Source organism: Ursus americanus, chromosome 11 (genome assembly GCF_024610735.1).
Source record: "Ursus americanus isolate L20-20 chromosome 11, mUrsAme1.1.p, whole genome shotgun sequence".
NCBI lineage: Eukaryota > Metazoa > Chordata > Mammalia > Carnivora > Ursidae > Ursus > Ursus americanus.
In genome coordinates this window covers 33301390-33328846 of record NC_142137.1, presented here as the reverse complement: position 1 = coordinate 33328846, position 27457 = coordinate 33301390, and the positions used below count along the sequence as shown (strand labels likewise).

Below are 27457 nucleotides of genomic sequence, written 5' to 3'. Positions count from 1 at the left end.
AAAAGACCCCTTGGTACTGTGCTCTTCTACATACACTTGAGATAGTTCCTCTATTCTCACAGGTTCAACTATTACTACTTCCTAGGTACTATCAATCTCCAAATATCCATCTTTTGCCTTGACTTCTCATCCACAGACCAATTATTCTACATCTTCATCTGCTCTCCTAAGTGTTTCCACTAAACAGACTATGGTCTCAAAATCACCTTATCCTTGAATTCAACATTTTCTCTTCAAAAATCAATGTTCTCTTCACTTTCTAGTCTGCTCAGCGGGGAGCCTGCTTCTCCCTCTCCTCTGCTGCTCCCGCTGCTTGTGTGCTTGTGTGCGTACTCTCGCTGTCAAATAAATAAATAAAATCTTTAAAACAAAATAAATCAAATCAAATCAAATCAGGGGTCAGCAAATACAGCCCACGAGCCTGCCACCTGTTTTTGTGAATACTGCTGTATTGCAACAGTCACACACATTTGTTTACGGACCGTCTTTGGCCGCTTAGCTACACTACCCATGTTGAGTGGCTGCAACAGAGAGGAGTAGTTTTGAGACTGTACGGCCCACATAGTTACCTGAAAACAGTTACCACCTAGCGCTTCATACAAAAAGTTTGGCCAACTCTGTTCTAAATAAGCAATTTCATTCTCATCACTGTATGAACCCCTAAATCACAGGTACGGCCTTTTCACTTGTCTCTTTACCTCATCCTTTCCCAAATCCAATCTACTCTAGTACACAGGCTCGGTGTTTCCTACTTCCTGTCTAAACTGTTATACATATTCTTTCTGCTGGTATTTAAAAGCCTGCCCAGAATCAATACTCCCAAATTATCTGTTTTCACCTTACAGAGGTCACCCTTGAACAACATGGGTTTGAACTGCATGGGTCCACTTACACCCAGATATTTTTCGATAAATGCAGTATAGTACTATAAGTGTATTTTCTCTTCACTATAATTTTCTTAATAACATTCTTTTCTCCAGCTGACTTTATTGTAAAAATACAGTATATAATACATACAACACACAAAATTGTATTAATTGCTATTCAGTTAGGCTTCTAGCCAAAAGTAGGCTATTAGTAGTTAAGTTTTTGGGGAGTCAAGTTATATGCACACTTTTGACTGCACACGAGGGTTCCCCCCATAACACCCACACTGTTCCATCTAATGCTATAATGCTAAGTCTCTGCTCTGGTATGGCCAGTTCCCTCACTATTTCTTAAAAATGAGATATTCAGAACCACAAAAGGCCCCAAATCGCCAAGAAATTGTTGAAAAGGAAAAACAAAGCTGGGGGCATCACAATGCCGGATTTCGAGCTGTACTACAAAGCTGTGATCACAAAGACAGCATGGTACTGGCACAAAAACAGACACATAGACCAATGGAACAGAATAGAGAGCCCAGAAATGGACCCTCGGCTCTTTGGGCAACCAATCTTTGATAAAGCAGGAAAAAACATCTGGTGGAAAAAAGTCTCTTCAATAAATGGTGCTGGGAAAACTGGACAGCTACATGCAAAACAAAGAAACTTGACCACTCTCTCACACCATACACAAAGATAAACTCCAAATGGATGAAAGACCTCGATGTAAGACAGGAATCCATCAAAATTCTAGAGGAGAACATAGGCAGCAACCTCTACGACATCGGCCAAAGCAACCTTTTTCATGACACATCCCCAAAGGCAAGAGAAACAAAAGATAAAATGAAGTTGTGGGACTTCATCAAGATAAAAAGCTTCTGCACAGCCAAGGAAACAGTCAAAAAAACTAAGAGGCAGCCCACGGAATGGGAGAATATATTTGCAAATGATACTACAGATAAAAGACTGGTATCCAAGATCTACAAAGAACTTCTCAAACTCAATGCACGAGAAACAAATAAACAAATCATAAAATGGGCAGAAGATATGAACAGACACCTTTCCAATGATGACATACAAATGGCTAACAGACACATGAAAAAATGTTCAAAATCATTAGCCATCAGGGAAATTCAAATCAAAACCACACTGAGGGGGCGCCTGGGTGGCACAGCGGTTAAGCGTCTGCCTTCGGCTCAGGGCGTGAACCCGGCTTTATGGGATCGAGCCCCACATCAGGCTCTTCTGCTATGAGCCTGCTTCTTCCTCTCCCACTCCCCCTGCTTGTGTTCCCTCTCTCACTGGCTGTCTATTTCTGTCCAATAAATAAATAAAATCTTAAAAAAAAAAAACAAAACCACACTGAGATACCACCTTACGCCAGTTAGAATGGCAAAAATTGACAAGGCAAGAAACAACAAAGGTTGGAGAGGATGTGGAGAAAGGGGATCCCTCCTACATTGTTGGTGGGAATGCAAGTTGGTACAGCCACTCTGGAAAACAGTGTGGAGGTCCCTTAAAAAGTTAAAAATTGAGCTACCCTATGATCCAGCCATTGTACTACTGGGTATTTACCCCAAAGATACAGACGTAGTGAAGAGAAGGGCCATATGCACCCCAATGTTCATAGCAGCATTGTCCACAATAGCTAAATCGTGGAAGGAGCCGAGATGCCCTTCAACAGATGACTGGATTAAGAAGTTGTGTTCCATATATACAATGGAATATTACTCAGCTATCAGAAAGAACGAGTTCTCAACATTTGCTACAACATGGACGGCACTGGAGGAGATAATGCTAAGTGAAATAAGTCAAGCAGAGAAAGACAATTATCATATGATTTCTCTCATCTATGGAACACAAGAACTAGGAAGATCGGTAGGGCAAGAAAGGGATAAAGAAAGGGAGGGTAATCAGAAAGGGGAACGAAGCATGAGAGACTATAGACTCTGAGAAACAAACTGAGGGTTTCAGAGGGGTGGGGGGTGGGGGAATGGGATAGGCTAGTGATGGGTAGTAAGGAGGGCACGTATTGCATGGTGCACTGGGTGTTATATGGAACTAATGAAACGTCGAACTTTACATCAAAAACCAGGGATGTACTGTATGGTGACTAACATAATAAAAAATCATTTAAAAAAAATGAGATATTCATTCCTCACCTCCCAGATCTTCTTTCTTTCCCTGTCCATCATCCCCTACACTTACTTTTTTCTCTAATTATAAAAATGCTATCCATTTTACATGCCCCAGAGCAAGTCACATCTTTTTTGCAAAACCAACAACTCTGGCCCCCAGAGGTATCCCTCACTTCTGGTCTCCTATGACAATCTGTATCAATGTCAAATACTTGTACAACCATACTCTCTTGTGTCTGAGTCATTTATATATGTCTTTATCTTACCACTGATACTGTGAAATACCTGAGGGAAAGGACCAGTACTCTTTAGTCTTTGGGAATTCTCACCATACCTAGTACAGTGCTAGGCTCGAGAAACACTTGAATTGAACCAAAGTCAGTACACTTTAATTACTTACATAATCTCAGTCAATCTGATGTGCCAGGGAAGAAAGCCTAACGTGCTGTCCACAGGACCAAACTTCAATACTAAATCAGGATCAGGAAAACCAGCTGAACCTTAAAAGAAATACACAGGAATTTAACATGCATTACTTACAAATAAAATGACCAAGGGCAAAATCTTTTAATCAAATTGGCTTTTTAAGCTCTGAGTATGTTTCCTTCAGAAGGTTCATCTGTATGTTTCCAACCCCCACCTCACTGCCCAACATATACTTTAAGATATCTGTGTTATTTCCATATGTCAACGTTTTTCTAAAGACCATTTAACTGATTACCCGATAAGAAGGGCGCCCACTCCCATTCTAAACCCTTTCAACATAAGAGTTCTCCTGGCATCCTGGGAACCACACTGCTTTAGGAGCACAAATGCTTATAGAATCACTATGTTCATAGAATCATATAACTTCAGAGATGAAAAGGAACTATAAAAGTAACTACTATCCTCCCTTCCCCAATACCCCTCGTTTTATAGCTAAGGACCTAGAAAGACCAACTCCTAGCTATCCAGTATAAATGTTTTCTCCAGAGTCCCTGCCTAGGGAGGGAAAACACCATATACCTGCCTCAACAAAGGCATGGCCATTTGGTCTCACAAACTGGTTTCCATACAAGACCTGGTTTGAGAAAAAGACGGGATAAGGATAGTGCAACTACTTAAAAAATAAAGTAAAATAAATATTAAAATAGTCACTGGTAGAACACAAAAGATGCTATAATCCAAGAGACCCAGGCCCTAACAGTTTCTAATAACTTCAGTTTTGCCACTAACTTTTGGTCACACAACCTCCCCAGGGCTTAGTTCTTTCAATTTGTTAAATAAGGAGACTAGATTAGACAGGCCCATCCAGCAGAAATAAAGAATTATTTCCATAACAAAGTCTCTTTAAAGTCCACACTGGTAAAGTAAGGAGACTAAGAAGAAAATATATTCCTCGGGGGCGCCTGGGTGGCACAGCAGTTGAGCGTCTGCCTTCGGCTCAGGGCGTGATCCCGGCGTTATGGGATCGAGCCCCACATCAGGCTCCTCTGCTATGAGCCTGCTTCTTCCTCTCCCACTCCCCCTGCTTGTGTTCCCTCTCTCGCTGGCTGTCTCTATCTCTGTCAAATAAATAAAATCTTTAAAAAAAAAAAAAAAAGGAAAGAAAATATATTCCTCGGCCTGGTAAAAAGCAAATTCTCTTTAGTTAAAATCAATCAGTCAATCAATCAATCAAAAATGGCAAGAAGGAACTTCTCGCTAATGGTGGTGTGAAGGTGATGAATACTCCCCACAAAGAAACACATATTAAACTGGACAAAACCAAACATTTAAGGGCACTGGATACTGGCCAGCAGCAGACAGTTATTCTTTTAATAACAAGAGAGAAAAAAAGATGAAACACCAGACAGAGGTTCAGGTAAGAACAGTGGTAAGGGTCTTTGTCTCTCCTGCCTGGGAATAGTCCTGTTACCCCATGCCTCTACCCCCAAACAAACGGAGAACTACAGTTTTACCAGCATGAAGCTGAGAGCAAAACTAGCAGATTTGCTGCTTGTAGCCAAAAGATATGGACTCAATTTGGAACTGGAGATTTGGGGCCAGAGAGAGGGGGCAGTGATGAAAACGCAGGGTTTTGCCAGCTAAGAGCGGCAAACTCAAAAGTGAACAAATGAGGAAAATCCACAGCCTGTTAGCCTGATGCTGTAGTCCCAGTGAGGACAAGCAGTGTAATGGTCAGAAATTTACCAGGAAGATCCCAGAAACAAGGGCTGAGATTAGCTCTCCACACATCCATGGCTGACCAGGGAACTCCACACATGCAAAGAAGGAAAGAGGGCAAGGGAAGAGGGCAGCAAGAAAGCCCACTGAAAAGGAACAGCCAAGAAGACTTGAGAACTGGTGGCAACTCTGAATGCACTCTCACATCACACAGAGACCAAGGAAGCCTTACAAACTTCAGGGTTTGAGCACAATCAGTGTGCATATCATTGTCTGACACATAAAACTAGACAGACACAGGCAGTCAGACTAAAAAATAAAATTAAAAATAGAAAATTTGAGCAGAGATAGCAGTTGTTATCTTTATACACAGAAAACATGTTCTTGTATTTAAAAAATCTTAAGCCTCTGTAAAATGAACTACCAGAACTATTAAATGAATTTCAGCAAGGTGGCAAGATACAAAATCAATATTAAAAAACCAACAAATTTACATGAAAATGAAAGTAGCCAAAGTTGTTTAACTCTGAAAAAGAAAATCAAAGTTGAAAGACTTACCCTACATGACGCCAAAGCTTACCATAGTAGGTGCTTCAGTAATCAAGATAGTGTGGCATTTGAAGGACAGACAATACAGTCCAATGGAACAGAATAAGAAGTACAGAAATAAACTCAAGGATTTATGGTAAACTGAGTTTCAACAGAGGAGTCACAGTAACTCAAGAGAGAAAAAAAATGGTGGTAGAAGAACAATTGCTTTGGTTTACCTCACATCATTCACAAAAACTAAGTTGAAGTGGATTACAGATTTAAACTTAACAGCCAAAGTGATAAAAATCTAGAAGAAAAGAACTGTGACTCTGGGTTAGGCAAAGATTTCTTAAATATGACACCAAATGTGTGATCCAGAAAAGGAAAAAAAATGATAAATTGGATTTCTTAAAGATTAAACACTTTAAAAGAACTATTAAGAAAAAAAAGTAAGCCATGGATTGTGAGGAAGTATTCATTCATAAATCATACCTTACTACTGAAAAAAGATGTGTACCAAAATATATAAAGACCTCTTAAAACTCAATAAGGCAACAAACTACCCATTAAAAATAGGCAGAATGTTTTGAACAGATTCTTCACCAAAGAAGATACAGATGACAAATTAGCACATGAAAAAAGTTCAATGTCATTAGTCATTAGGAAAATGTTAATTAAAACCACAATGAGATACTATTACACACCCCCTAGAATGGTTAAAATTAAACACACACACACACACACACACACACACACACACACACACACACACACACAACTGACAATACTAAGCCCTGGTAAGAATTTGAAGAATCTAGACTCCTCTACGTTGCTGGTGGAATGTAAAAATAGGATAGCCTCTTTGGAAAATAGTTTGGCAATTTCTTAAACGTTAAACATTCACTCACTGCACAATCTAGCAACTCCACTATTAGCTATGTACCAAAGAAAGGACAACATGTCTGCACAAAGACTTGTATGTGAATGGTCACAAGCATTATTCAAACAAACCTAATGTACATCAACTGATCAGCGGATCGACAAAATGTACAATCATAAAACTGAATACTATTCACCAACAAAAAGTAATGAACTACTAATACATGCAACGTGATGAACCTTAATAATATGCCAAAGAAACAAAGCAAGACATTAAATTCTATATATGATTCCATTTATATATAATTTCTAGAAAAGACAAAAATATAGTCAAAAAGTAGATACGTAGTTGCCTTGTGCTGGAGTAGGAATGGTGATTAACTGCAGTCACAAGAGAACTTCTGGGGTGACAGGAGTCAGAGGGTTTGCTTCTGTTGGATTAGTAAGTTAACTTATGGACTGTGTACATTTTCACTTATTGTGGATTTACTACCCCTGAAGACAAAACATGGCCTCAACACTTTAGCACGTCTCCACAGGCTACCTGAAGGACCACCTTTGGTCCCTGCATCCTTTTCAGAACACCCTCATAAATTACTCTCTGGTTGAGGCCTTACAGAATCCAGGAAACAGTCAACACTCCAATAACCTACAATAACCCCTACAATGGTCTATTTTAAGTCTATTCATTCAGCCTGAATACTGAACACAACAGGCAATAAGAGAGAAGAGGATAGTAGAGTAGGGGAAGAAGTGAGTAGTCAGTGAAAATCAGGAGTTAGTTGAGACCACATGGCCAGAGACTATGGACTCTGGGAAACAAACTGAGGGCTTCAGAGGGGAGGGGGGTAGGGGAATGGTATAAGCTGGTGATGGGTATTAAGGAGGGCACGTATTGCATGGAGCACTGGGTGTTATACGCAAGTAATGAATCATGGAACCTTACATCAAAAACTAGGGATGTACTGTATGGTGACTAACATAATATAATAAAAAAATATTATTAAAAAAAAGAAAAGAAAATGAAAAAAAAAAGAATGGAGAGTCAAATAAATGAATGAGTTAGAAAATGCATGATTAATGAGTAAGGTAAATGGAAACTCTATGTGAATGAACAGAAAATATATGTCTAAAATTGTATGACTACAGAAGCTACCAATGGACATGAACTCTAAAGTACTGCCTTTCTTCAAAAGGACCAAGGATAATGCCAGTAAGAAGAAGGACCATAAAGTTAAGGCAAAAAGTTCCTAGGGGGCTCCAGAGAGAATAAGCAAATTAAAGACTTTTTTATAAATAAAGGGAAAAAAAACATATAATGTTACACTTGGTACAACATGAAAAATATAGTGAATATATCTGGTATCACATAATAGAAAGAATACTAAAAATAGAGCGATGAATAAGAATATTTTCTGGGAATGCCTCCTAAATAGCTGTTAAATTCAAACTTAACAGAGAGGTCAAACTAAAAAGACACAGTGAGAGGAGTATGATATTGTAATATAATAAAGAATATATATTTGGTCCCTGTCCAGGTTCCTGGCACAGAGTTCCTAAAATCCTCACAATTTCCTGAATGATAGGAGTGAGAGGAGTATTTTTCATAATAAGCCCCCTTCCACCATACCGGAGTTTATGTTAATGATGACTCTTGGTGGGCCTCTAGACCTATACACAGCTTTAGGACGGGAGCCAGTTGCCAGAGAAACCAATCACATGAATAGAAGGTTGAAACTTTCAGGGGTTCCTGGGTGGCACAGCAGTTAAGCGTCTGCCTTTGGCTCAGGGCGTGACCCCGGCGTTCTGGGATCGAGCCCCACATCAGGCTCCTCTGCTATGAGCCTGCTTCTTCCTCTCCCACTCCCCCTGCTTGTGTTCCCTCTCTCGCTAGCTGTCTCTAACTCTGTCGAATAAATAATAAAATCTTTAAAAAAAAAAAAAAGAAGGTTGAAACTTTCAGCCCTCCCTTCCAACCTCCAGGTAGGGAGGGGAAAAGAAGCAGAGACGGAGTTCAAACCCTAATAGGCACTGATTTAATCAATCAGGCTAACATAAAGGCACCTCCATAAAAACCCCTAAAAGACAGAGTTCTGAAAGCTTCCAGGTTGGTGAACACAATGAGGCGCTGAGAGGATGACTCGCCCAGAGAAGGCACGGAAGATGACTGCACCCGCCCCTGCCGAGACCTTGCCTTAGACTCTCTTACCCTGGACCACTCCTGAGCTGGAGCCTTTCCAATCAACTGGTAAACAGAAGTAAAGTTCCCTCCTGAGGTCTGTGAGCCATTCTAGCAAATGAGCAGATCTTAGGAGAGAATCATGGGAACCCCCTATTTATAGGCAGCTGATCAGGTGGCCTGCACAGGTGGCCAGTACAGGTGGCTGAGAACTGCACCTGGCATCTGAAGCGGGCGCAGTCTTGTGGGACGGAGCCTTTAAACCTGGAGAACCAAACATGGACTCTGGGAAGTTAGCATCAGAAGTGAAATGAATTGCTGGACACCCATGTGGTGTCTGGAGAACTGGAGAACTCACTGATGGTATAGGAAAGAATCCAGAAGAAGGCTGACAACAATATATTCAAGAATAGTCATCACTTCCTCCCCAAATCCTCTCATATCCTCTCCTTTACCAGTAAGTCCTCATGCAAGTGAGTTGACTACAAATTTCATTATCTCAAAACCATTTTCACATGTGGGTCTTTAAAATTTCAGAAACATTACAAGCATAACAACAACAAAATCACGCTTTATCGTGCAAATGGAACCTAGATGTTCTCCTTCATACTATACCCTGGTGGGACAAAACTATAAACACACACACACGACTTACTAAGTAAACTATTGAACATGTCTACATCCAAATCTGTGGATTTCTTTTGCTGCTGGGCTACTAATTGGCAAAAGTCCTGAGCAGCTCTCACAATATCTGCTTTTCCATCTTCTGGGGAGAGCACCTTCACTGCCGAATGGCAATTTAAAACTGGAGGAAAAAACAAACAAGTTATTAAATAAAACATCCTGTTCCAGACATATTTCAAAATCTGTTTCAAGAAATATTAAGACTAAAATAAAAGTATAGTTCTTATAGTAAACAAGAATCATTTAAGTCCTTCAAATTCAATATCAAAACATACCTATCTACTCTCCTCTAAAAGGCCTCACACATCACATTTGTGTATATATATATACACTGCCTTCCTTTTAGAGTGCTCAGAGACCTTTGTTATCTCTGAATGAATCCTCTAGAAAATAGGAATTATAGGCTAGTTTACAATTTTCACTCATTTAAAATGTCATCTACAATCATAGTACAGTTGGCAATAACATGAGAGAAGATCAAAATGAAGACTGTAGGGAAAACAATGTGTTTCAGTGGAATAGGTATTGTCCACCTTATCAGACTCTGACTCTAAGGGACCTATTTTATAACTGACAGGATTCTAGGTAACTGACAGCAATGCCAAATTCTTATTTATCGACATGCAAATTCTCTCTCGTCTGGTAGAGGTTCAATTATCTTATCTGTGACCACATAGAAAAACCAGTTTTGCCTCCATTTACATAGTCATTTCAGTATTCCTGATCTGTGTGTCCACTCTCTGGACTCTTTTTTGAACTGGTTACAAAATCTGCCTGGTTCCTGGTGGTTTATGAGTTAAATAAAATCTTTAACATGTGTTTTTTTTTTTTGGTATCTATGAAAATCATAATTTTATTTTTTTCTGAAAATCATCTTTGAACACGATGAAGAAAGAAAAGTCTAAATCTGATGATTAAAGATGGTGACAATAAAGACCTACAGGGCAAAATGAATGAACAAGTGATAGAATTTGCCTTGAAATACAAAACATATCTGCGTAAGTTAGATACTCAATTTTACACTCATGCTTACCTTGATCATCTTTGTCATTACTATTTGCAAACTCTGGTGAGTATTTCGAACAATCTAAGCCCAGAAGTTCCTGCTGTTGTTTTAAAATTTCATCCATCAATCTGGAATTATTTCTTTTGAAAATACCTTAAAAATAAAAAAAGCAAGTAAATCCCATCTAGGTTAACTTATCCTCTTCAACAATTAATGGATATTTGTTGTGAAAACAACACTACTCCCAGAACTGAACAAATTCCAAATGAAGCAGTGACTGACTGAACCTAACTAGAATCTAAAAGAAAAACACAACAAAATTTTGTTAACACAAGAGTCTGGAGTCAGGCTAATGTTTAAAAAAAAAAAAAAGAAAGAAAGAAAAGAAAAGGACAGGGTGATTACTTAGAGTCTGTATGAATATGATAAAATTAGACTGAGAAAGACATTTTAAGAAATCGTTTACTTGAAACCTTAATTTACAGATTAAGAAACTGAGACCCAAAGTCCTGAAGAGACTTGTCCTAGAATTTAAAAACTGCAGCAGTGATCTAGAGCCCTTATCTTCCTGACTCCTAGTCCAATGAACTTTCCTTGCAGATCCACTACGTGCATTCAACACTATTACCTTAATCTGATTAGGTTTTTTTTTTTTATGATTTTTATTTATTTGAGAGAGAGCCTGAGTGCACGCAGGGAGAGGGGCAGAGGGGGAGTCTCAAGAAGACTCTGGGCATAGCATGGAGCCCAACGTCGGCTTGATCCCACAACCCTGAGATCACAACCTGAGCTAAAATCAAGAGTCAGACGCCCAACCAACTGCGCCACCCAGGTGCCCCTTGATTCTTTTTTTTTTTTTAAAGATTTTATTTATTTATCTGACAGAGAGAGAGATCGATCACAAGTGGGCATAGGGGCGACAATGGAGAGGAAGAAGCAGGCTCCCCGCTGAGCAGATGGCCTGATGCAGGATTTGATCCCAGGACCCTGGGATCATGACCTAAGCCAAAGACGACGCTTAACTGACTGAGCCACCCAGGCGCCCCTTGATTTGTTTTTTTAATGATAAGAGGAACTAGTACAAATTATGTAAAATGTAGAGAGAATACACAAAAGTAACAAAACCAAAATTTAGTAAATTCAAAGCATGGAAAATATACTACATAAAACTGTGTTTGATCCTTCAACTGTGCACAGAAAAGTTAAAACTTTTAATTATTAGATTATTAGATAATTAATAATCATTGAGAAAGATGTGACAGAAGTTTAATATAAGGGAGCTCTAAAAACAAGTTGACAAGTTTTTAGCTGTTTTCAGAGGGGCAGCTTTCCAGGGGCCATTGGCTTTTTAACCTTTATCAAGTGTTCCTACTCTGCACTCTCAGTCAGATTTGACTTTAAAGCACTTCAAAGATTAACTGGGAGAGGGAACACAATAAATATACATGAAATAACACAGAATCTGCTATATACACATGTCAACTTGGTGGTATATGTGTAACAGCAGTCTCCTTTATTCAGTAGGGAAAGGCTTTGTAAAACAAGCAAGACTTGAGCTGAGCTGACTTGAGCAACTTAAAGAAAATGGAGAGGATACTGTTCTTAAGAAAAAATACTGAATACTCAAAAGACAGACAAATGTTGCCGGTGCAAAGGATTTAAGAAAAGGGGACAGACCTAATTTTCATTTCATGTTGTCTACCAAACAGGCAACCAACAATTTCTAAGCAATGTGGGAATGGTGGAAATTTATAACTTTAGGAAAATAACCTGACAACACTACAGAGAAAGTCAGGCAGGAGAGTACTCATAACTTGAAGAAGCAATGGAAGGAGTTCATTATAAAAAAACTGAGAGAATGAAGAGCATGACTTAATTAGAGGTGAACACAGAAAATTCCACGGCTTTAATCCTAGCTAATAGAAAATAATAACTTTTAAAGTGGGGAAATTCTAGCAGAGAACTGGTTTGCAGGAAAATAAGCTTAGTTTTAGACAGCTGATGATAGAATATTTAGGCAGGGGGTACTGAAAAAGTGATTAAGACACATGAGGGAATGACATTCAAAAGAGGTCATGTAAGTACCACGTGGGTAGAAACCTTAACTGTTCTGCTCACCAGGGGCCAGCACAGTACCTGGCACACAACAAACACTCAACAATGTCTGCTGAAAGAAGACAACAGGTCAGACACTGGCTGGGGGACTTCAAAAGACCTCTTTAGGGTACATGACATTTCAGCTGGCCCATGAAAAATTAGGAGAATACTACAGGGGCGGGGTTGGGAAGATAACCTAACACAAGAGGGAGGATGGAGATGGAGACATACATTTGGGAGTCATCCTCCTCAAGGTGAAAGTCAAACATACACACAAGAAGTGAGAAATAAGATCTCCAAAGGTAAGGAAGCACATATGGGGGAGAGCAGGAGGCTAAGGCTGTGGCTTATGTTCCCCCCCAAAACATATGATGTGAGTCCAACCTCCATCCTTTAGATTACTTTCCCAGCCCCACACCTACTAAAACTCTTCAGAGACCAGCTAAAATGTCACTTTCTCTCAAGAAGCCCTTCCCAATCCCCCAGCCAGATATGCCCCATTTCTCCTCGGACTCACCCTCGCTCCCTTCAAACTCCATAATAAGTAATATTCTACTTTTTATTATAATTATAACTTAATCCCCCTACTGAACTGTAGTCTTACTTATGAACTTGGGTCTTACTCATCTCTTTTCCCCTAAGGCACCTTCCACACAGCAGGAGTTCAACGTTTATTTAATAAACTGAATTATCAGTGCACAAAGTGCCACCTAACAAAACCTAAATGGACATGTCACTGAATGGGATTTTTAAGAAGTTTCCAGGAACCTCTCAAAATAAAAGCAGGCACTTCCTTAATGCACACAGGCAGAAATTCTGTTAAAAAGGAAGATTATAGAGGTACAGTTACGAAGTATCTTTTATAAAGATGTTCATAAAGTTATTTTAAACACAACCTTTGTCTTGGCTGATCTGGATGGAGAAATCAAATATACAAGTATAGCTTCCGGGAAGTGCTAAATACATAGACGAAGTACAGTATCAGCAAAATGATTCCTGATACCTCGCAGCTTGCCCCATCCAGAAATCTTGATTATATACTGTACCTATCTCACTTACCTATAAGCAATACTATCAACTTAAAATTTTCTTCAGGACTCAAAGTATACCCACACATATTTCATGTGATTTCAAGAAATCCAACAAGATGTAAGAGTGTCTTTGACTAAGATAGGCAATTCCTCTAGTAATATCATAGTATGATATTACACAAATGATATTACACAGTATTTATACTTATGGAGTTCTTTTTTTCATATCATAATTCATCTTGTTTGCCTTCACAGAATCTCAACAAAAGCCAAAATGTTGTAATAAAAGAAACTATCACAAAGTCATTTTATATAAAAGGAAGCTGGGACCACATTCATTCAGAAATAATTGACCCAAGGGAAAAACAATTGCAAATATATTTTTAAGAAAATTATACCTTACAGAATCCTTCAGTAATAGGCTGAAATAATTATTTTATCCCATCTTTTTACAGATGAGGAAATAGACTCAAAAAGGTCAAGCAATTTTCCTTGGTCAAGAGTCTTTTAAGACTTCGGCCTGAAATCCACGTCTCTTGGATTCTACTTATTCAGTTCAGTAACTATTTCTAACATTGATAAACTCACAATGCCAAACCCACTTTACTAATATACTCATTACATTTTGAATTCCCCTCCTCCAAAGTTGAACTCTATTAAATATATACAACTACCCTTTTTACAAGTAGGCAGCATTTTCTGAAAAAAAAAAAAAAAACTACGACTAGAGCTCTTTTTTAAAAGGCTTTTAAGAAGGTTTCACAGGGGAAGACATAAAAAGATGGAAAGATATTCCATGCTCATGGATCGGAAGAATTAACATAGTTAAAATGTCCATGCTACCCAGAGCAATCTACACTTTCAATGCTATCCCGATCAAAATACCAAGGACATTTTTCAAAGAACTGGAACAAACAGTCCTTAAATTTGTATGGAAACAGAAAAGGCCCCGAATCTCCAAGGAACTGTTGAAAAGGAAAAACAAAGCTGGGGGCATCACAATGCCGGATTTCGAGCTGTACTACAAAGCTGTGATCACAAAGACAGCATGGTACTGGCACAAAAACAGACACATAGACCAATGGAACAGAATAGAGAGCCCAGAAATGGACCCTCGGCTCTTTGGGCAACTAATATTTGATAAAGCAGGAAAAAACATCCGGTGGGAAAAAGACAGTCTCTTCAATAAGTGGTGCTGGGAAAATTGGACAGCTACATGCAAGAGAATGAAACTTGACCACTATCTCACACCATACACAAAAATAAACTCCAAATCGATGAAAGACCTCGATGTGAGACAGGAATCCATCAAAATTCTAGAGGAGAACATAGGCAGCAACCTCTACGACATCGGCCAAAGCAACCTTTTTCATGACACATCCCCAAAGGCAAGAGAAACAAAAGATAAAATGAATTTATGGGACTTCATCAAGATTAAAAGTTTCTGCACAGCCAAGGAAACAGTCAGAAAAACTAAGAGGCAGCCCACGGAATGGGAGAAGATATTTGCAAATGACACTACAGATAAAGGACTGGTATCCAAGATCTACAAAGAACTTCTCAAACTCAATACACGAGAAACAAATAAACAAATCAAAAAATGGGCAGAAGATATGAACAGACACTTTTCCAATGAAGACATACAAATGGCTAACAGACACATGAAAAAATGTTCAAAATCATTAGCCATCAAAGAAATTCAAATCAAAACCACACTGAGATACCACCTTACGCCAGTTAGAATGGCAAAAATAGACAAGGCAAGAAACAACAATTGTTGGAGAGGATGTGGAGAAAGGGGATCCCTCCTACATTGTTGGTGGGAATGCAAGTTGGTACAGCCACTCTGGAAAACAGTGTGGAGGTCCCTTAAAAAGTTAAAAATTGAGCTACCCTATGACCCAGCCATTGCACTACTGGGTGTTTACCCCAAAGATACAGACGTAGTGAAGAGAAGGGCCATATGCACCCCAATGTTCATAGCAGCAATGTCCACAATAGCTAAATTGTGGAAGGAGCCGAGATGCCCTTCAACAGATGACTGGATTAAGAAGTTGTGGTCCATATATACGATGGAATATTACTCAGCTATCAGAAAGAACGAGTTCTCAACATTTGCTACAACATGGACGGCACTGGAGGAGATAATGCTAAGTGAAATAAGTCAAGCAGAGAAAGACAACTATCATATGATTTCTCTCATCTATGGAACATAAGAACTAGGATGATCGGTAGGGGAAGAGAGGGATAAAGAAAGGGGGGGTAATCAGAAGGGGGAATGAAACATGAGAGACTATGGACTATGAGAAACAAAGTGAGGACTTCAGAGGGGAGGGGGGTGGGGGAATGGGATAGACCGGTGATGGGTAGTAAGGAGGGCACGTATTGCATGGTGCACTGGGTGTTATACACAACTAATGAATCATCGAGCCTTACATCGGAAACCGGGGATGTACTGTATGGTGACTAACATAATACAATAAAAAATCATTAAAAAAGAAAAAAAAAAGAAAAAAAAAAAAGGTTTCACAGGACTAACAGTTATTTAAATTCTTTAAGAATGATTTAATAAGAATGATTTAGGAATCTAAAATAAGTTTTTATAATAATAATTTAAAGAAGTTTATATTATGTTCTGTTGCTCTACAAGTATATCTCATGTACTCTCAAATTCCTAAGTGCAAACTACATGTAAATAGAAGAGATATATGAAAGAACTATTTTTAGAAACACACATATGCACATCTATAATTTCCATAAAAACCCAAAATATTATGCCAGTAAAACTGGATCTCAGAAAGGCTCCAATGTTTTCGGTATTTGATAAACATTAGCTGTGCACTTCGGAGGCCAAATGTAAACTTTTTATAGTCTTAAGAAATATCTATTTTAAATTCTAGTATTCAAATCTACTTACAACGCTCAACGTTAAGTCAACAAAGTAAGGTAACGTCCCCTAACCATTCATCCTAAACTGAATGTCCCCAACCTTACCATCATAACACTTCCAGTTTTTAGTATTTCCTAGTCTTTTATATTCTGGTTTATATGATCATGCATGTGTAATCCTGGTTTATATGATCATGCAATTGTGTACCCTGTTTTTTTCACTTGTGTAACATGCATCCTTCCTTAGTGCTAATCTCATGATTATTATAACAATGCATTATGTAACAAAAAAGTCTTTGCTATTTTGTTCAGCTCTCAAAAGACAAAAATCAATACTTTCAGAATTGAGATCATTACTACTATAGCTACTGCATATTCTCTCAGCATTTAGGTTTTCATCATATTCAAGGAAAAGAAAAATGCCGGTATAACTGGTGAACACAGAAATTAAGTGGAGTGGAAGAGCATTATGAGGTCAGACAGAGACGTAGGCAAAAGTGCAATACAAAGGGGTCTGAGGGCCTTAGTAATGAGCTAAGAAAACATTCCAAGTACGATGGGAAGCTGTTGGAAGGTTTTATTCAGAGTTCAAATGATGTTAACAAAAAAAGATCACCTTGCTGGTAAGTAAAGAATGGATTATACAGGAGCCAGAATATAAAAGACCGATCAGGTGGCTACAGCAATAATCCAGGTGAAAGATAATAACTCAAACTTAGGTGGCTGTAATGGACAACTAAAAGAAGTGTCCAATTTGAAACATATTCTAGAAGTAAGGCCAAAGAGGCCTGCTGATACATTACAGGTAGAATATGATGTAAGAGACTCACAGAGGACATCTAAGTTTTTAGTTGAGCAATTGGCTGGAAGGTACTAGTATTTTTTTTTTTAAAGATTTTATTTATTTATTTGACAGAGAGAGAGACAGCCAGCGAGAGAGGGAACACAAGCAGGGGGAGTGGGAGAGGAAGAAGCAGGCTCCCAGCGGAGGAGCCTGATGTGGGGCTGGATCCCAGGACTCTGGAATCACGCCCTGAGCCAAAGGCAGACGCTTAACGACTGAGCCACCCAGGCGCGCCAGTACTAGTATTTTTTTAAGATAAGAAAAACTAGAGAAACAGGTCTGGGGTGAGGGGGAAACTCAAGAGTACTATTTTGGACATGTTAAGTATCTGTGATGTCAAATAAAGGTGAACCTATTAGGCAGTGAGTTGGATACAGGAGTCTGGAATTATGGGAGAGATCAGGACTAGAGGTACAAATCTGGGTAGGAGCATTTAAAGGATATCTAAAGTGATAAGAGTGGAGACATCACCTGGGACAGGGGTCAGCAAACTACAGTCACACCCACTCATTTATGACTGTTTTTTGGCCTCACTGGCAGAATTGAGGAGTTATAATAGGGACCTCTAAGCCACTAGGCCTAAAATATTTACTAGTTGGACCTTTAAGAAAAAGCTTGTTGACCCTTGACCTAGGAGACAGAATGAACAAGAGAATGACAACGGGATACATACATACAAGCAACACAAAACTCTAGGACACCCCAACATTTAAAAGTGGAACAAATGAAGAGAAGCCAGAAGGCTCAGAAGGGACAGAGAACAAGACAGGAAGAAATCCAAGCATACATGATGTCATGGAAGCCAGGAGAGAAATATTTCAAAGAGAGTGGAATTAAGTATACTCTATCCACCCATCAGATTATATACTGTATTCAGGACCCTTACTGTAGCCTTATATACTGTATTCAGGACCCTTACTACATTAATTGACATTTTAGAATTCTAGGTTTCAATATTTAGTCTACTCCCTTCCACTCAAGCATGCATACATGCACTGGTAATACAACCATGACGTACATACTTTTTTCAAATTAAGGGAACCAAGTAAGAAGGAGTTTAATTAGACTAGTATTCAGTCAGCAAATCTTATCTGTATTCCTTAAACACTGCTTCTTTTAAAATTTATGTGAAATGAATAATCAACTCCATAAAATGAGACTTTTAAAGCACATATTTAATCTTCTTCTAAATCTGAAATTAGAATTTTTACCATGGTTATCCCCTCCCTTCTACAGAAACAGGCTTCAAGAAACATCTAACAGCAAGTTTTTATAAGGACAAGGAATGGGGCATGTGGGGGCTCAGTTGGCTAAGCGTCTGCCTTCAGCTCAGGTCAGGATCCCAGGGTCCTGGGATCAAGTCCCACATCGGGCTCCCTGCTCAGCTCCCTCTGCTGCTCCCCCTTGCTTGGGCTCTGTTAAATAAATAAATAAAATCTTAAAAAAAACAAAAAAAAAACAAAAAAAAAAAAAAAAAACAAGGGAAGGGAAGAGAGAAAAGTGGGATAAACATTAAAACAATCTCTCCTAATTATAAAGCATCTAACCAGCTATGGAATTAATGTAATACTTCCTTATAAATGCCCATCCTTCAAAATGGCCTACCTTTTATCCTTTTAAACTAGACACCTAAGTAAGTTACCTAGTGGTTACCTCATTTAATTTCTCTAACAACTCAATTACACCATCAGAGGCAATCTTCAGAGAAGAAAGCATATACTTGTGAAGCAATTATTTAAAATTTTTAAAAATACCATTAAAATTTTAATGACTAGGGGCGCCTGGGTTGCACAGCGGTTAAGCATCTCTACCTTCGGCTCAGGGCGTGATCCTGGCGTTATGGGATCGAGCCCCACATCAGGCTCCTCTGCTATGAGCCTGCTTCTTCCTCTCCCACTCCCCCTGCTTGTGTTCCCTCTCTCACTGGCTGTCTCTATCTCTGTCAAATAAATAAATAAAATCTTTAAAAAAAATTGTTTTAATGACTAAAGCAGTCATAACAAAACAAATCTTATAAGCTACTAAACAATTTTACTTTCAGGAAGAGCCCCAGGATACGTCACAGAACAAGATTACACTGGAATAAGCACGCTGTAGAAAGGGAAGGCACATGTGGGACAGTGGCAAAGCATAATGCAACAGGTGCTGTGCTTTCAGTCCCAGCTCTTCAGCAACAGAGAGATGTGAAATTAACAAACCACGTGGGCTTTCACAGCCTCAGGGTGCACATTTTAACAATGAGAAGAGCGTCTTCACAGATTCTGCTTCCCTGACAAAGAAATAGTTCAACACAGAGTAGGAGTTCCATAAAACCAAATTTAGTTGATTAAAAAGGTATGTCCTATGATTCGCAGGATTAACCTTTGTGTTACTGGTATGAAGAAAATTCTATTTGCCTTCAAATATGTTACAAATCATTTCTATTACCTGTAGTTAAGTACCACTTTAATTATGGCTTTAAGCTAACCCAACATAATTAGGAATAGTACTAAAAGTGACTGTATTAGTCACATTCTCTTACCAGCGGAAGTCAGTACAGCAAAAGGTTAAGCACAAAACCTTTGCAATAAACTCTAGTTCAAATTCTAAATCTGCTCCTTACTAGATATGGGTGCTTGGCTTTCTACTTGTCAGTTTCTCGATGTGTAAAACTGCTAAAGATTTAATAAAGAGCCATTCCAGTGGGAGGGAACATCAAGTAACCTAAACGTGGATGCAGCAAAAGGCATATAAAATAGTGAGAAGTAGGTTGGGGATGCTGGGAGTACATTGGGCAGGCATTTTTAACGCCAGTGTGAGAAAGCTGTCCCCAAAAACAATTTCAGACAGAGGCCTCTGTACACTGAAGTTTGAGGCTAGCACAGATTAAGGGATATTCTGCTACTTGCCTTAACTTCAAATTATTCATCCTTCATGTTCCTTTTCATGAGGGAGGCAATCTGGATAGGGTTTTAGTATTAGCGTAAATTGGAGTGATCCAGATTAAGGCATTTCCTGTTTGATAAAAACAGAGACACTCAGGTCCCACTCCAATTCAGTCTGATCTATAACTGTGTTGAATCTCTAGTTGTTTTTTTTTTTTAAGATTTTATTTATTTATTTGACAGAGAGAGAGAGCGAGCGAGCGAGCATAAGCACAGGGGGAATGGCAGGGTGAGGGAGAAGCAGACTTCCCACTGAGCAGGGAGCCCAATGTAGGGCTCAATTCCCAGACCCTGGGATCATGACCTGAGCTGAAGGCAGACGCTTAACTGATTGAACCACCTAGGTGCCCCTGAATCTCTATTTTTTATAAGCATCCCCAATGACTCATTCTCAGATGGCCCATAGGCCACATTTTGAAAAACAGCCCCACAGCAAGGTCCTCCGCATGGCACCAATAGAGCTGGGCAATAAGAACAGGTCCCATCACTGAAGACAATAATACACACCCAGATAACGTGGAGCTAAGCATACTTCAAGCGAGACCCAGGCAAGCATAGCACCCAAAAGCCCCTGAACTCCAGTTTTTGTGCCATCCCAATTATGGTCATTTCTTCAATTATAAATGGAGACAAGTTAGGCAAATCTCTTTACTAGAGTTCTGATCTTAAGAAATTCCTGAGAAAACAACTCCAATTTCTAATATATGAAAGAATTACTGGCAGAAATTATTATAATCAAAAAATATGGCAGGTAAATGAAAAAAAGTTCAGTTTTCCTGGCAGTCAAACCAAATACCGTTTTGTTTTTTTTTTTTTAGTCTAAGGACAAAATATAACCTAGACCCAATTATAATTAATTAGAATGAATACTTACTTAAACTCAAATTTTTATTTTTTTATTTTAATTTTTATTTATTTATTTTTTTAGATTTTATTTATTTATTTGACAGAGAGAGACAGCTAGAGAGAGAGGGAACACAAGCAGGGAGAGTAGGAGAGGAAGAAGCAGGCTCCCAGCAGAGAAGCCTGATGTGGGGCTCGATCCCAGAACGCTGGGATCACACCCTGAGCCGAAGGCAGACGCTTAAGGACTGCGCCACCCAGGCGCCCCTAAACTCAAATTTTTAGATGAAGGGGTATAGGACAGGGAAAAATATAAGATAGTACAGTAGCTTATCTCTAAGATGCCTGCCATCAATTCCCTGCCTATCCCCCATTCTTCCCATGCCTGGCTCCCTCCTCCCTTTCTGCACAAGCTATTTTCTCATGGAGAGGTGGAGTCAATTTCGGCATTTTCTTGACTTGGGGCAGACCCCTGACTTCTCAAACCAAGAGAATATAACAAAAGTAACACTGCAAGATTTCCTAAGCTCGGTCAAAGAAGCCTTGTAAGCTCTGGCCTTTGGCTAGGTGTTTGGGAACACTCTTGGAGGGAAGGCAACTACCATCTGATTACCCTGAGGTCACTATTAAAATGAGAAGTCCAAGCCAGCCCTGTAGAAGACTATGTGAAGACACAACCAACCCGCCCTCATTCATTCCAGCCATCACAAACCACGAGTAAGGCTTATAACAAGAAATTTTTATGTCCTAGCCACTATGTGACTGCAACCTTATGAGTGACCAATCCCAAAAAAGAACTGACCAAATGACCTGAGTCAACACATAAGTTGTTTTAAAATACTATGCTTTGGAGTAGACTACAAAGCAATAGAACAGTTGCCCAAACCTTCACCCCACCTCATTTCTCAACTTTTTCTTTACAGAAACTTACTTATATTTACTATTCCCAACACTACTTGGTGCTGTTGTTCAAGCCTGTCTAATAGGAATGCTACCAATAGGGAATTCCCTATTCACATACAGAGAGGGAGGGTGGGAGAGATGGGGAGGAGGCCAGGGGCAGGTGGGGGCGGTGGAGGATGGAGAACACTACTGTTCATGCTAATCCAAATTCTACCTATTTTTGCAAGGCCAAGCTCAAGTGTCACCTCCATCATTACAGGCATATGCGGGTAACCCTGCTCTACCAGGATTTTTTCCTTCCTTAAATGAAATCTCTGCCACTCAGCATTTATATATTAATTTTTAATAGACAACCTTAACTTGAGATATTTTAACTCCCTGAGAGACACAATTTCTTATACTTCTTTGTATCCCAGTGCTTTAATCCATAGTAAGGTACTCAATAAATGTGGCATTTGTGATTATTTTAAAATTAAATACCTATACAGAAATAGATTTAAATAAAAGTTTGTTTGGGAAAACTGAATAAACCTTAAGTAGCTAAAACTTCCCCTGAAAAGGACAACTTTTCTCATATATCCACACAGCTTCCTTCCTCACCTTTCAGGTCTATATTCAAAGGTCAGTGAAGCCTTCTTTGGCTACCCTATTTAAAACTGCACCTCCTCTTCTACCACTGTCTTCCAACATTCCTATTTCCCTTCCGTTTTATTTTTCCTCATTTCACTTATGATCTAACTTACCACATCTTTTACTCATTTAAAATATCTGTCAGGCTTCTACTAAAATGTAAGTTCCATGAGGATAGGGATTTTTGTCTGTTCTATTCATTGGTACTCTCATGACCAGACCAGTACCTGATATTTAATAGACATGCAATTCTCACTGTTGAATAAATGAATGAATCAATCAATCAAAACCAAGAATGGGTAAACCAAAAGTCTCTTATTTCAATGAAATTATCCCCGAAAAAATAATTAAAACTGCTTTTACAGTAGGGCACAAAGTACCCTAGGTCTAGTCACTGGAAATAACCTTAAAACTCCTTTCTGGGGCGCATGGGTGGCTCAGTTGGTTAAGCGTCTGCCTTTGGCTCAGGTCACAATCCCAGTGTGCTGGGATCATGCCCCACATTGTTGGGCTCCCTGCTCAGCCGGGAGTCTGCTTCTCCCTCTCCCTCTGCTCCTCCCCCTGCCAATGTGTGTGCTCTCTCTCTCACTCATTCACTCTCTCTCTCTCTCAAATAAATAAAATCTAAAAACAAAACAAAACAAAACCTCCTTTCTGTTTTCTGTCAATACCTGGTTAGCCTGACTTCTTCCTTTTCATTAACAATCATTTTTCTTTTAGCGAATGTGACACACTGTATTTCTGAACCACATCAGCAATTCATTAACAGGAATTACCGAAACAAGGAAGTGTGGCAATATTACAATCTGTGTTAGGAGGCACAGTCATCAAGTTCAACTGTTTAGCTATACATCCGCCTGCCCTTATGGAATGTAAATGTACTTGCTTGAAAAGAATCACCTATATATAAGGGATTCACTTATAAGTCAATTCGCCACATTGTTTAATGGCCTCAACTAATTCCCATTTCTGCTTCCCTTCTTTCTTTCCCCGGGCAATATTTCTATTGCATTGGTTTAAGCAAAGATTGTGTCCCTTCCTAACAGTCTTGTGATTTCTACTGATCCGCTGACTTCTTTGGGAAGTTGCATAAAATGTCGGCCCCTATTAAACTTTACCCTACAGGCTAAATCATCATTTGATGATGACAGGCTACTGATTCACCATATTCTTTGCTGACTGCAAGGAAGGTAACAGGTTGGTCAAAGATGAATACCCTCTAAGAGTCACTGTTTGACCTTGACCTACTCTTTCTGACAAAACTCCACACTTACATCCAACTATTTGACAAAGAGTCTAAGGAAAAAAATCAAACTGTAGCTTCCGTGGAGCATACCAGTAATCTACATTACGAACAGAGAATAAAACATTAGTTTCCTTTCCTTCACCCCAGTACATCTAAGTCATTGTTACCACATCTTTGTCACTAAGAAAATTACACTGCTTTCAAATCTGACTGAACCCAAGCCTGACAGAGCCTTCCTCAACCTTACCTCCAGCTTATAATTCAATGTCCAGCTGAAAGCCCATTTCCTCTGCCTGAACATCTCAAGTTCCTCCATTTGGGATTTCTTTCCCCCATTATCATAGTGGTCACTTACTCTCGACACTTCTTATTAACCATGTCACCTACGTAAGTGTCTACTCCCCATAAGCCTGAGAGTCCATGGAGTTAAATGCAAAATTACAAGGAATGTGCTTAGCACAGTGCTTAAGGTTTGTAGCCACCCACTTAAGTGCTGAATTCTTACACTTAACAAAATTCCCCATGGTGAAATTCATTCCCTCGATCAGAACTTAAAGAAGGGAATTATTCTATCAAGTACTGTGTTGGCCACTAAGGATCAAGGGCTGCACACTATCCCGGACCTCTGAAGACTAGGTACCTAGCTCCCCAGTCTCTCGCATACTTTTCCTAGGCCCAGTTCAAATGCTACCTGGCCCCAACCCCTCAGCTTATGCCTAAATCCTTCACAGCCTGACAGGGACTTAAGGGCAGCTCCTTGAATGTCTCTGAAGAAACACTGTGGTGTGACAAAGGGCAAATATGTGGAAAAGCACAGATGCTGGTGATCCTCACGTCCCTCTTTTGTGAAACGCGGGTATACAAATACCATCTACCTTACTGAGACATAATAAAGAATACTAAAGTTTTTTTTTTTTTTTTTTTGACGCATAGAAAACGACTGAATCGAATACAGGGGCTTAGTAGGTGTTCAGTAAATCTTATCTCCCTTCCTCGAAAGCGCTGGCACCGTAGTAATATGCACTTAAGGACCTCTGGACCTGACAACTGGAAGTGCCGGGAACGCGGCGGTGGGCGGCACGCCCCGGATACATCTGCCGGATGTGCGCTCCCCGCGGTCCAAGACGCCCCGGCCCCCCTACCCGCGCCGGACCTCACCTTGGTGGTCGTAGACGCTAATGTAGGAGATGCCTACAGCCATACACCACACCACGAGACTCGCGATGTCCGAGAAGCTGTGCTCCTGCTCCTCTTCGGTGACCACCAAGCCCATATGCACTGGCAGCTTCTCCAGGGAACGGCCGTCCGCGCGCCAGCGCAGCCGGCGGTGGGCGGCGGCCGGACCCGGCCTCCCTCGCGGGTGCCGGTGCTGACGGCGGTTCCTGCCGACAGCCGGGGGCTTGCGGAGCGTGAAGCCGAGCGGCGCTAGGACCGCGGCGGAGGCGGCGCGGCAGCAGCGCCGCCAGATCCAGTTCCAGGTGCCGAACCGAACGCGGAGCCAGGAGGTGAGCGTGCGGTGCAGACAGAGCAGAGCGTGCAGCACCCGCCACACCAACTCGTACAGCCCCGTCATACTCTCGTGGCGCCCGGGCGCCCTCTCCTCCCTCCCTCCCACACCCGCGGCGCGACGGCTTCTTATCCAGCCCTGCGGCCGGCGCGGGCCATCGCTCCACGTTCCCCCGCCCCCCACGCCCGAACCCCTTTCTACTGCCAACACCTCACCTCGCCCCCGCCGCCATCTTCCTCCTGCCTCGGCAGCCCCGCCCCCGCTAGTACATGGACAGTTCTGATTGGCCGGTGCGGAACTCTGACGCGGCCTCTAGGTCCGAAGATGTGGCCTAACCCGGCGCGGCGAGGGAGAGCGAGCGCCTGCGAACTAAGGGGGCCGGAGACCGAGCGCGCCCCCTAGTCGTGCGGAGGGCGAGGTGCAGACGCCACCAATCCTTGGCTGCAGGATCCCAAAAAGGTGCATGTCTTGGAGGTTGGAATGGGCGATTTCAGGGATTCCGCCTCCTTGGGCGCCTTAGGCGTCTTATACTGTCTCCTTTCATGGCCCTGCCAGAAGCGGTTTCCAAGGAGTAGAAGTGGCCCAACTGGATTGGAAATTACAAACGCCAGAAGGAACCTGGAATGGAATGTAGCCCGCAGCAAGTGTTGATGCTGGGGATCAACGAGGGTTCCCAAAAATAAGTCGTGCAGAGACAGGAGCGCGCCCCTTAGAGAGCTTCTTTGGTCAAACCTTGTACCTGAGGTCAATTCTTCCCCAAAGAGTGAATGAGGATCTCTAGTAATGCTCTTGAGACACAATTTTGCCTGTGTCATTCCCCTCTAAGCGGAATCCTTACAGCCTGTCCGTTACTTAATACATAAAAGGGGGTTCCAAGGCCTGGCAATCCATTCAGTTTATTCTTTTCTTCATTCAGCAAGTGATCACCGACAACCAGTATGACGGACCCTAATAACCATCATTTGGTGGAAATTGCGCGTGTAGCCACATCATGCCCTTCGCGCCTCCTAATGTTCAGCCAATCTGGACTACAACAGTGTTCCTCCTCCAGGCCAGTGCTGTACTTCCTGCAGCAGTCCTATCCCATTTCTGCTCCTTTTGCTCTCTTCCCTTTGCCTCAATTTCTGTTTCCCAAGTAAGTATTCCCCAAGCCCCAACCCATTTCCCAACCATCATCTCACTTGCCAAATCCTCAAGGAAAATTCCCTTGATTCCCCTAGCCAGAAGTTATTTCTTCCTCCTTGTAAATCTCACCATTCCTTATAAATTTCATGGCTCTATTTATAGGACTTTCCATTTTCATATACAGTTAACCCCTGAAGAATGTAGGGGTTTAGGGGTGCCCAAACTCCAGTCCCCCCAGTCAAAAATCCGAATATAACTTCTGACTCCCCAAAAACTTAACTACTAACATCCTACTGTTGACCAAAAGCCTTACCGGTAACATAAAGTTGATTAACACATATTTTGTATTTTATATGTATTATAATTTGTATTCTCCAAAAAGTAAAATAAGCTAGGAAAAGAAAATGTTATTAAGAAAATGGGGGGCGCCTGGGTGGCACAGCGGTTAAGCGTCTGCCTTCGGCTCAGGGTGTGATCCCGGCATTCTGGGATCGAGCCCCACATCAGGCTCCTCTGCTATGAGCCTGCTTCTTCCTCTCCCACTCCCCCTGCTTGTGTTCCCTCTCTCGCTGGCTGTCTCTTTCTCTGTCAAATAAATAAATAAAATCTTTAAAAAACAAAAAAAGAAAATGATAAGGAAGAGAAGTTCCAGTACTGTACTATATCCAAAAAAAAAAAAAGAAAAGAAAAACTACACAAGAGTGGACCTGCACAGTTTAAACCCTGGGTTGTTCAAGGATTAAATGTACATGTGGGCATATATATATAATACTATTGCATGTTATATGTAATATATATAAAACAATTGCATTTGTGTAATGCCTACCTACTCTTTGTTCTCTTAAGCCCCCTTCCCCTGGGAAACATCTGTTAACACCTTGGCTACATACCTTAATGTTTCAATCATTGTCACTTTTTGGACCAGTCCCATTTTTCTAAGACTCACTTCACTTTATTTTAAAACTGGAATCTCATGTCCATCTCAAAGTTCTC

General features: G+C 40.5%; 1 protein-coding gene across 1 annotated transcript in view; it reads right to left on the bottom strand.

Annotated features, from left to right (window-relative positions):
* NUS1 (NUS1 dehydrodolichyl diphosphate synthase subunit) overlaps positions 1 to 25569 on the bottom strand; it is a 29857-nt gene extending 4288 nt beyond the window's left edge. Inside the window, exons 1-4 of the mRNA XM_045798547.2 lie at positions 24991 to 25569; positions 10453 to 10578; positions 9391 to 9540; positions 3402 to 3501 (exon numbers count right to left, since the gene is read on the bottom strand). Coding sequence (XP_045654503.1) covers positions 3402 to 3501; positions 9391 to 9540; positions 10453 to 10578; positions 24991 to 25405 — 791 coding nt within the window. The 5' untranslated portion in view covers positions 25406 to 25569. The remainder of the gene's footprint in view (positions 1 to 3401; positions 3502 to 9390; positions 9541 to 10452; positions 10579 to 24990) is intronic.
* Positions 25570 to 27457: the final 1888 nt, after the last annotated feature.